The 11,767-nt window shown below is 42.3% G+C and overlaps 1 protein-coding gene across 1 annotated transcript in view; it reads left to right on the top strand.

The window, feature by feature from the left end:
* Positions 1–11,538, top strand: part of LOC108246081 (integrin alpha-5) — a 71,585-nt gene extending 60,047 nt beyond the window's left edge. The window contains exons 21-30 of the mRNA XM_017433435.3: positions 1,008–1,100; positions 1,299–1,378; positions 2,238–2,318; positions 2,405–2,510; positions 3,712–3,870; positions 3,975–4,082; positions 7,564–7,677; positions 9,628–9,729; positions 9,810–9,932; positions 10,864–11,538. Coding sequence (XP_017288924.1) covers positions 1,008–1,100; positions 1,299–1,378; positions 2,238–2,318; positions 2,405–2,510; positions 3,712–3,870; positions 3,975–4,082; positions 7,564–7,677; positions 9,628–9,729; positions 9,810–9,932; positions 10,864–10,947 — 1,050 coding nt within the window. The 3' untranslated portion in view covers positions 10,948–11,538. The remainder of the gene's footprint in view (positions 1–1,007; positions 1,101–1,298; positions 1,379–2,237; positions 2,319–2,404; positions 2,511–3,711; positions 3,871–3,974; positions 4,083–7,563; positions 7,678–9,627; positions 9,730–9,809; positions 9,933–10,863) is intronic.
* The last annotated feature ends 229 nt before the right edge of the window (positions 11,539–11,767 follow it).

Here is an 11,767-nt window from a genome sequence, read left to right as displayed (position 1 = left end):
GGTACTTACAGGGTACTTATAGGGTACTTACATGGTACTTACAGGGTACTTACAGGGTACTTATATGGTACTTATAGGGTACTTACAGGGTACTTACAGGGTACTTACAGGGTACTGACAGGGTACTTACAGGGTACTTACAGGGTACTTACAGGGTACTTATAGGGTACTTATAGGGTACTTACAGGGTAGTTACAAAGTCACATACAGGGTATTTACTTACTAGGTAAGTACCCAGTGTGTTACCCGTTAAGTTCCCTGTATGTTCCCAGGAAGTACATTACCTGGTAAATACTTTGTATGTTACTCCATGAGTATCAGGTACTCACTGCATAAATACTGGGCTGAATTAGGTTTTGCTACCAGAATTTTCTGAAGTGTTTTATGTTTTTAGTTTTTTTATTCCAGGCAGGAAAATGTTGCTTTCGTTTCCATGGAAGAATACAAATGGAAAATCGACATCCCACATTTTACAATAAATTCTGCTTTTAAACGTTCAGTTCTGCATCTCCACCTGTGTTTTCTGAAATCAGAGGACCCTAGGAACATGCAGTCCTACAAAGAATGCATTAGTTGCAGGTGATCACCACAGCAAAGAGGAAGGCCTTTCAGTATCAGAGTTTATCCAACTTTCTGTTTTCTGTTTAATCCTCCTGAAGCCCTCGAAAGAGAGGGAGAAAGAGACAGGTACAGGACAGGGTTAAAAAAGGTGGAGCATTTTATTCTGCTTGTTTCTCTAACCTGGATCCAGCTGTGGTTTATACTTACTGTTATATCCCTAATTATTCATCTTACTCTTATATTTAATCTGTTATTATTAGTCTTCAGTTAGCAAATGTGAAAAATTCTCACCAGTTTCTAAGATGAAGGGAAAAAATCATTTTGTGACTCAACACAGAGTGTGATTGTTTCTCCTCTGCCAGGAGTCAATCGTGTTTACTTTTGTAAGTTATGAACTAAAAATAACTAGCTGTTTGGTTTTGACTCGTTTGTGTTTTTGTTTCCAGAGCTTGACTCAACTGACGTGCAGCTACGGGGCAGATAACCAGACCCGCTTCGTCGTGTGCGACCTGGGAAACCCCTTACAGTCTGGTACCAGCGTAAGGACTGATTCCTACACAAACAGACAGACTCAGCATGTTTTAACAGTGACCTGGAGAAAACAGGAACACAAATCTAACAGTTATTCAGACACAATTCTTTTTTTTGTTTTTGTCAAACATTGCTGGATATCTAAGACACAACCAAAGTTCAGATTTTATAGTAAAATTTAAATTAAATTGTTTTTTTGTGTGCAGTTATGGGCTGGCCTTCGGTTCACCGTCCCAAGACTGGAGGATACTCACAGATCTGTCCAGTTTAAGCTCCAGATACAAAGGTACGTCATACCAGACTCATATTACCAGGATGTACTTTAACAAGGTACTGTGAGAAAAACTTTGAAACTATTTTGTATATTTATTTCATATTATTATACTAATCTCAGCTAGCAAAGCTCACTATCCTCACTTTGAAACAATGCAGTTTTAAGTTGTATAGTGTTTTTTTTTAGCACTACACCATGACTAGACACAACTCCTGCAACAACAACTGCAGTTTGAAGCTTGCAGTGGTGAAAGTATTCACCCCCTTGAATGTTAGATTCTTTTATTGCTGTCATAAATCAGTCATAGTCAATATAAATTGGCTTTCTTTACAAGAAAAAAAACCTAATTAGTGTCAAAGTGAAATCAAATTTCTACAGAGTAATTCCTAATAAATAAAAATAAGTAATGTAAAATAACTGATTGCATAAGTTAAAGTGACTGTCCTGATTAAACAGATTAAATAAAACGATTGTTGAATGATTATTGGAAACTACAAGTCAGTAGACACAAAAGGATTTCCGAGCCTAAATCTGTTTAATCCATCACCAAGACATGGAAGGAATATGGGACGTGTGTAAATCTACCAATGACAAAATTGGTTTGGATACGATACAGTTTGTTTAAACTATCTAATGTTTTCAGTGAGCTCCCATAAATTCTCACCATTTTCAAAAGTTTCCAGTTTGGAATAGTTTCTTAAATTCTACAGCTTAACTTCCTGTTTCTGTAAATTTAGCAGACATTTTCCACCTCTTTACAACCAGTTTTAACTGCTGAGAAATATTTGACAGAACATCACATCAAAAATAACCGGACTGTCTCTTTAAGGGAATACGTAAATGTGCAGCTTTTCCATTTTTTATTTTAAAGTAAAAATGCCAACAACTCGGAGAGTGACGTGGTGCTGTGTGAGCTGGAGGTTGCTGCCATGGCTGAAGTCCTTCTGCAGGGGTGAGTTCTCTCGGCATCATTTCCACCGGTACATAATAACTCCTGTGCCTGCAGCTGAACCCGCTGTGTCACTACGCCTCTTGTAGTGTTTCCCGGCCAGATGAAGTCATCTTTCCTCCACCCAATTTTACCGCCCGTCACAGCCTGGCGGACGAGCAAGATGTCGGCCCACAACTTCACCAGGTTTTTGAGGCAGGTTTCTTAGTTCTACTTCATTCAACGCGGTATCGTTTAACTCAGGGGTGGGCAACCCTGGTCCTCAGTGCCACTATCCTGCATGTTTTCCTTGTTTCTCTGCTCCAACACACCAGATTCAGAGGTTAAATCACCTCTTCATGTTCTGCAGAAGCCTGTTAATCACCCATTGATTCAGATCAGGTGTGTTGGAGCAGAGGAACAAGGGAAACATGCAGGATGGTGGCCCTGAGGACCACGGTCCCACCCCTGATCTAACTCCATTTTTCATTTAAACAATAATCCATCCGTTACAAAAATATCTGCTATTTTACCCAGAAACAGCGCCTCATTTTCACACAGCACAGCATGTTGCCTTTTATTCCCCTTTAAATCCAACGGACCAAGCTAAACCCAGCCCTAGCCTTCTGTTCATACTAGTGGTGGGTATTTATGGACCTGCATATCGATAGTCTCGAACCGGACCGACTGCCTTAGAACCAGAACTATGGCAGTATTCCCAGGAGCAACACTTCACCCACCTGACGTACGAACAAAAACACTATCAATCGTACCAGAACAAACAAAACAGTACAATCACATTACATGAATGTACCGCTACACCTAATAGTGAAATACATTCGCCTAAACAACAACCCAAAAAGTTGATAAACCCGCCGTATAATCCAATGAAGTCAGCTGTGATAGTCACACTAAAGCAGCAGCAAGTTTGTGAATGAGCGGGCTTTTTCTAAAAGAAGTGATTTCAAACCACACGTCAGCACACCCACATGACAGCACAGGAAGGCGAAGTTATTCGAGAGAAAGATAGGATACACACACACACACACACACACACACATGTCATGTCTCTCTATCTTTGCAGGGACTTTCCATTGACTTCCATTCATTTCTACAGCCTAACTACAGCCTAACCCTGACCATTACCCTAACCCTAACCATTACCAGTACATAGCTAACCCTAAACCAAACCTTAGTCCTAAACCTAACCCCTAACCCAAAAACATCATTTCTCCTCGTGGGGACCAGGCTTTGGTCCCCACGAGGAGCAGTTGGTCCTCACAAGGTAGTATATGTTAGGAAAATTGTCCCCACAATGTATCAAATACATGGCCACACCCACGGTGGTATATAAGTGCAGTCTGTTTAGCATTTCTGTTGGAACAGTTGACTCTAACGTGAAACTGCTCTCTGGCAGCTGGTGAATAATGGTCCCAGTCCGGTGAGCCAGTCAAGGCTTGAAGTAAAATGTCCCCTGAGGGCTCGTGGCCACGCACTGCTCTACCCTGTGGAGATGACCACCGAGGGGCCGCTCAGCTGCGCTTCCAAAACAGTCTTCAATGCACTAAAACTCAGGGTGAGGACACACGGTTTCACACAAAAGCTGCCTGGCTTTTACAGACGTCCTGACCTTTGGTTTGTTGTGGTTCCCTGTTTGTTGATGACTGCCACTGTTCACAGCTTCAGCCTCCAGCCACAGAGGCCTCTACGTCACCAAAGTCCAGATCTGAGCATCACATCTGGAGGAGGGAGGTACATGGAGAGCCTCTGACTGAGGAAGGCAACCTGGTGAGACAGTGTGATCGATACACAAACAAACAGTCAAAGATTTGTTCAAAACTGGAAGAAGAAAATAGAATTCTTCTTCTTCTTCTTCTTCTTTTTCTTTCGGCTGTTCTATCTTCTGGGCTCACCACAGTGAGTCTTCCTCCATCTAACTCTGTCTTCTGTGTCCTCGGTCCTCACTCCATCTACCTCCATGTCCTCTCTAACTGCATCCATATGTCTCCTTTTTGTCTTTTTCCTGGCAGCTGTGTCTCTAACATCCTTCTGTCCCTCCTCTGGACATGTCCAAACCATCTCAGTCTGTCCTCTCTAACTTTATCTCCCAGTCCTTCAACCTGTGCTGGACCTCTGATGACCTCATTCCTAATCCTGTCCATCCTTGTCCCTCCCAAGGAGAACCTCAACATCTTCAGCTCTGTCACTTCCTGTTCTGTCGCCTGTCTTTTTGTCCGTCCCACTGTCTCCAAACCATACAACATAGCTGCTCTCACCTCTGTCTGTAAACCTTTCTTTGACCTTTGCTGCCAGCCTTTTGTCACAAATCATTCCTGAAACCTTTCTCCATCCACTCCATCCTGCCTGGACTCTCTTCTTCACCTCTTTACCACACTCCCTGTTCTCCTGGACAGTCGACCCTAAGTACTTAAAGTCCTGCACCTTTGTGACCTCTGCTTCTGTAGCCTCACTGTTCCACCTGCTTCGCTCTCATTCACACACACGTCCTCGTCTTTCAAGTGCAGGTCCTCTTCCACCTGTTCCCTGTTCTCACCACAGATCATGATGTCATCTGCAAACATCATAGTCCATGGGGATTCCTTCCTAACCTCATATGTTAGTCTGTCCATCACCAGAGCAAACAAGAAGAGGCTCAGAGCTGATCCTTGATTCAGTCCCACCTCCACATTGAAGCTGTCTGTCCCTCCTCCAGCCCACCTAACCACTGTCCTGCTGTCCTCATACATGTCCTGCCGTCCTCATACATGTCCTGTACCAGGCTAACATACTTCTCTGCCACTCTAGATGTCCTCATACAACACCACAGCTCCTCCCTCAGCACCCTGTTTGTCTCTTAGTAAAGTATTTCATGAACCACTGGACAGATTTTAGTGAAGCTCACAGAAAGTAATCTTTAGATGAACATCTATCACTATTAGTTTTTGGAGTCAACCCAATTCAAGATGGCTGCCACAGCTAATTACCCTTAGCCAACACTAAAATAGCTATACTCAGTCAGTTTTACAGCTTTTGAGCTAAAAGCTTGTGTGGCCTGCTCATGGAGCAAAGACAGGTCAGGACGACAATCCGGGACCCCCTCAGATGTGAGACCAGGATTAGGCAGGAGAGGAGCATGGTCCAATGCACCCCTCGGACTCAGGAACAGGAGCTTAGAAAGAGGTGTCGTCCAAGACCCCTTTGGACTTGGAAACACAAACAGGAACTTGGGGCGAGGGCCATGGCAGAGAAAGTCTAGCTGGGTCAAGTACCTGGGGCCTGCTGGGTCTCTGACCGGTCAGATCCTTCTGTAACGATTGGGGTTGTTGGTTGTTGAAGAACCAGGAGTGCAGGCAGCGAGGCAGAATCTACAAAAAGGGAATTTATTAGTGATGGTCTGTTTGAAGCTGAAGCTCCAGCGCATATGTCAACAAAATATATACAACATCATCACAGTTCTTTAGAAGCACTGTCAAGGCTTGGTTAATCTGCCCAGAGTCACATGACCAACTGATGGAAGACTCAGTTGGTATATTACTGCTACGGTGGCTCATTCACTGGTTTCTAAGGCAGCAAATCACTGCTGGGATTTGGGATTTTGTTAAAGAAAGTCCTTGTGTGTTATTTTACCAGTTCATAAAAAGGGTTCATCACTCCGAGCTTTTCAACACAGTCCTCTTTGGTGACATCTGGTGGCCAAAAGTAAAAAGAGCAGCTTGAGACTCCAAACTGAAGCGAACTGCTTCATTGTGGCTGTTGTTTAATATCATGTGACATGTTTGTCTGTCATTGTAGAGCTTTGAACATGTATATTTTATGGGTGAAGAAAAAAGTTATTTGATAAATAAATAACTTTAAGGAATAAATGTGTGCCATGGCATGGGTTTTCTTTACTTATGACTTCTTGATATTTGTAAACAAAATAATAAAAATAAAAATCCTATCTAATTTACACCACATTAATAGTTTGGAGTAACACTGTGCTGCGAGCTCCCTGTCTCCATGACCTTATGACCTTATGTAAGCCATTAATCAATGTGTGTTGACTGTGAGATTATATTGTAACTTACATAGTGTTTATTTAAGTGTTTCTTATGTAGTGTTTGTCTAAAGACTTTCTTCCTGGAGTAGAAGTGCTTATTAGCTCAAAAACTCAACACAGAAAACACATGAGGTTATTTTAGGAAAATGATTTATTGTGGGGGCGGAGTCTGTTTCTCCAAATTCAAGACAGTATGTCGTTTTTAATCATTACTGCTGTTTTATTCAACTTTAACACACATGCACACATAGATAAATATGTATATACATATTTATCTATGTGTATATATACAGTATATATATATATATATATACATATATATACTGTATACCTGATTGGTCAAAGTCAGTTCAGAGTATTGCTGGTTCGTTACATTTTACAACAAAATGCTTCATGAATCCCACCAATGATTCACTTCCTTCAGACTTCATTGATCTTGTGACTCAGGAAACACAAAAATGTGTCGTTGTTGTTTTTTTATACATGCATCCAGCTTTAAAAGGCTCATCACTACTAAAGCCCTAAACGTGTGACAGAAAAGGACAGTTGTGTTCCTTAAAGCCCAACTTTCTGTGATCCGTTTAAACTTTGGACTATTGTTCTGTGAAGTGTGCCTGATAGAGCTTTAAAGAGGCCTGAGCTGCATTTCTCCAACATCCCAGTGATCTCTTGTTTTTTCCTCTTTTTGTACCTCTACCAGAAATCATAGCACACTATCCGTGATTTAGCCCCATGTTTTGGTCTACATAACGTCCATGTTTTACTTCAAAGCTGCGCAACAAGATACAGGGAGAAACTTTAGAAAAGAACAATCAGGGTGCCTAAAAAGCCTATTAGGATTGTCAGAAATATCAGGCTTTTCTTTGTCTGCAGCATTTGTGGCTGTGACTGTTTTATGCAGCGGCTGCTGTGGGTCATTTGTAGTTCAGGATCAGGATTTAGTTCACTTGTCTCTCAGGGGGACGTTGTCTTGGCCTCAGAGTTACTGCACCTCACAGCCGTAACTTACGGAGGTCCCAAAGTTCCTCAATAGCAAAGGTCCATCCAGCATCCCAACTTTAGAGGGGTGAAAACATTCTTGTCAGTCAAGAACAAAATGGAGAACATGAGACGATGTTTTTTTAACGTACACTGATGGGAATGTGCTGCTTGTGAATGAACGTGAGCTTTATGGTCAGTCTGCTCCTAAAAGAAGTTGAGTTGAATGCTGTCCATGTTGTCTCTCTGTAGACGTGCGGTGCTGTGGAATGCTGGGAGCTGCGCTGTAACGTGGGGCTGCTGAGGAAAGGAGGCAGGGTCATCCTGAGCGTACGCTCCAGACTCTGGGCTGAAACTTTCATTAAGGTGAGTCTCCCAGTTCTGCAAAAGCTTAGTGTCATGTTTGACCACCGTCTTAGATTTTAAAGGGATATTCAGGTCATTTTCTGTAGTCATCAATGGTTAGCACATTATCAGCCGTGGCATCAGAGGATGGAGAGAAGAGCAGAAGTCCAGGCTAACGAGGAGCCGAACAATTTATTGTTTTACAGTTTTATAAAACAAAATGACATTCCAGTGTCAGAACCCACTACATAAGCTAATGTTACACCTCACTTGTTAGTTTTGTCATTGTTTTCTCGACTGAAGAACGTAGAAGTTTTATAATAGCTAATGTTGTGTTTTTTACCCATCTGTACCCCTTTAAGTCTTCCGTTCAGTCCAGTTATGTCCACATGAGAAAAATAGACAAAATTTGCTTTATGTTTTCAACATTTAGAAACTGTAATTCTTGCTTTTGTGTCGTCACATCTAGGCGACTGTAACTCCCTTTGCTCCCGTTTAAACCGTTCTCATCTGCAGTTAGTCAGCGACCCGGCTGCAACCTCGTTTCGCTCTCCTCTCTCCACGCAGGCTTCCTGTAAAGTTCAGGATTCAAGTTAAAAGCTCCGGCCGACTGAGCGCTGAACAATCTGGCTCCCTCTTACAGGAGTGGGTTCCTCAGCCCTTACACTCCCTACAGAGCCCTCAGGTCTTCTGATCAGGGCCTCCTGAGAACAAGAGAAAACTGGGGGTTCCTGTCCAGGAGCCCAGTCCTCCTCTAAATGTCAGGGTGGAGAGTCTGATAGACTGCTTTAAATCACAACTAAAACCCTGCCTCTATTCAACACGCCTTTAGGTGTAACTAAAAGTAATTTAATACATATATTGTTTATTGTTTATGGTCATTTATCTCATTTACTCCTTTTGTTCTTATTTTCTGATCGTTTGTTGTCACCCAAAGGCAAAAGCAGAGTGATAATGTTTTTGCCCAGGTCTGTGTGTGTGTAGGTGTGTGTGTGTGTGTGTGTGTGTGTGTGTGTGTGTGTGTGTGTGTGTGCGCGCGATTGTCTGTAGTTTTAACTAATTATGTCATGAACCAGTGGACGGATTTTCATAAAGTAATCATTGGACGTACATCTACAACTGACTACCTTTTGGAGACAAACTGATTCAAGATGGCGACCACAGCTAAGACACCAAAATGGTTAAAACTCAGTCAGTTTTCCCGATATTGTCCTACAATTTTGAGTGGTCGTATCTGAGAGTGAGCCCCGACTTCTACTTTGAGCCCTAACTGATCCCATGGCATCTGGGTTTAAAAGTTTACCTTCTGGATCAACTTTGTCAGCAAAACATCCTATAAATGACTGGATTTAAAGGATGTTTAGGTGAGTCAAGCCAATTCAAGATGGCTGCCAAAGATAACTATTGTCCTCAACACATACTTTGCGTACAACAGATTGTGCTGTAGTCTACAGAGAAGTGGCTGTACGTTCGTGAGATGACAGACACTGAGCTGATATTTGGTGTCTTTCCCAACAGATACTCCAATCAGTTTGTTTAATTCTGTCTCATGTAAGGCACTTTGTTTTACATCCTGGATACAAGCGTTAGTGATATGAACGAGGAATGAGGTTTTCATGCACAGCATATTTTAATGTTGTTTTTGTTTATTATATACTGACTCTGTGAAACCTGTTGTGTTTGTTTGCTCAGCACCTGGTACAGACCAGATCACTGTGTGATGTCTTGATTGTAGAACACTGGAACTGAACCATGGTGGACTTTCTTTTCCTATGACTGCATATCGGCCATCCATGTCGAGACATTATTATTATTATTATTCAAAACTGTATTTGTTTTTAACGAGACCAGAACCTTCCCTTTGTTTCCACACAGTGAAGCCCAGCTGTTAAAGCCTTTTACTGTGTCGTCGTTGTGATGTTTGTTGATTTCACATGTTAAAAATAAACTCGGCTCCCTTCTCATCCACAGCGGCCCTATAAGCAGCACATCCTGGAGTGCTTGGTTCACTATGAGGTGAACAGGATGCCATACACCATTCCTCCTAAATCCAAGCCATCTGGATCAACAAAGGTAGCTTGATGTGATGTTTGAAACGATCCGTGTGGACGTCAGCGCAGACTGTTCCAGTTGTCCTGTTTGTTGTTGGCCAGGTGGTGGCCACCGTGACGTGGAGCACACCGGACGGTCCGTTCTCAGTTCCAGTGTGGATCATCGTACTGGCTGTTCTAGCTGGGCTGCTGTTACTGGCTCTGCTCATATACCTGCTGTACAAGGTGAGAGTCGGGCAGGGGGCGCTGACGGAGAAAAACCAAGGATTTCTATCAAACCAGCTTTTCTTCCTATGATCAGAGAGCGTCAGCAGCTCACCTTTTACACTCAGCCAGCTCGATGGAAACCTTCAGTTCCTTTTATGCAAGACTTTTAGACTAAATTCATCGTATGCTGAGGAATCATGAAGTCACGGCCATTTTGGTCCAACCAAGAAAATAATGTTATGCAGGATCTCTTGTGCTGTGAATGGCTCTCAGCTACTACAACATCAAAGCTTAGCTCGATGTCTGTGGAGTTATAGTCACCTTTGTTGTGGCTAATGGTGATTAGCTGTGGCGGCCATCTTGAATTGGATTGTCTACCAAAGGTAATCAATTGTAGAGGTGCAGTTAATAATTACTTCCTAAAAGTTTAATTAAAAACTATCCAGTGGTTCATGAGATATTTTGGTAACAGACAGACACACACACACACACACACACACACACACATACACATGTTATGTCTCTCTATCTTTACAGGGACTTTCCATTGACTTCCATTCATTTCTACACCCTAACTACAGCCTAACCCTGACCCCCACCCTGACCCTGACCCTTACCCTAACCCTAACCATTACCAGTACATAGCTAACCCTAAACCAAACCTTAGTCCTAAACCTAACCCCTAACCCAAAAACATCATTTCTCCTCGTGGGGACCAGGCTTTGGTCCCCACAAGGAGCAGTTGGTCCTCACAAGGTAGCATATGTTAGGAAAATTATCCCCACAACGTAGGCAATACAAGACCCCCCTCCCACACACACACACACAAACATAATGATTTTCTAAATAATTTCCAAGTCCCTGTAAATGATAAAAAATCTTTTAATGCTGTAAAACTTGTAAAAAAAGCTGAGATATTTTTGATTCAAAGTTTTGTGTGTGCCTGCAGATGGGCTTCTTTAAACGGTCCGATCCGTACGGTACCACCATGGAGAAGGCGCACCTCAAGCCCCAGGCGTCCTCTGAAGCGTAGATCCAACACTGGGTTTTCCCTCCTCACAACTGGAAATCATCACCTTCCCAGAGAAGGGACAGAAGTCGCACCTCATCCGGGCAGGGACATTTCTGGGTGCCGTTTCACTGGAAAAAAACAAACAAAAAACCCAAATTTATCTGGTGCTGCACTAAAATGCCAAAGCAGAGAAGATGACAGGGACCACTGCTGTTTTGGACGTGAACTTTGGACACTCCGTCTTCTTAGAGGCTCGTTTCTTGTGGAAAAAAACTCCTTGAAAAGTTCAGCACAAAAACAACAAATGCACCTGGAGCACATCTACAGCATTTCATTCCAACAACTTGTATTTCTTTAGCTAATCCCTGTCCTTTATCTCTTGACGTTCTGTCTTTTATATGATCTATACTTCACTTGTTATTTATGAGTACTATGGTTTTGTTGTTGCTCTTTGAATGTTGTGTTTTGTACTGTCTATAGAACATGAAACGTTTAACTTGAACCCTTCCTCTCCCATATTGGGAGGTAATGTGTGTATGATGCAATGTCTTCGCTGTTTCATGACCTACTGTTGTTCTGGCTCAAAATAAAACTGATTTTTTTTATACCCACTCAAATGTTGACGCTTGAGTTGTTTCAGTTGCCAGAAATTTGCTCTTAAATTAGCCCTGTTAGTTTAATTTCTCACAGATTTGGTGGTTTGTGGTCATCATCAGTCATAGAGCACGGAGTATGGAGAACAGGCTAGGCTAATGGCTAGCTTGTTTAGCTAGCCATTAGCCTAGCCTGTTTTTATTGTTTTTCAGTCAACTCTTTCTCAAAAACAACACACCAGTGTTAA

Source organism: Kryptolebias marmoratus, linkage group LG4 (assembly GCF_001649575.2).
Source record: "Kryptolebias marmoratus isolate JLee-2015 linkage group LG4, ASM164957v2, whole genome shotgun sequence".
NCBI lineage: Eukaryota > Metazoa > Chordata > Actinopteri > Cyprinodontiformes > Rivulidae > Kryptolebias > Kryptolebias marmoratus.
The sequence above is the reverse complement of the archived record's forward strand: the minus strand, read 5'-3'. Positions and strand labels throughout refer to the sequence as shown.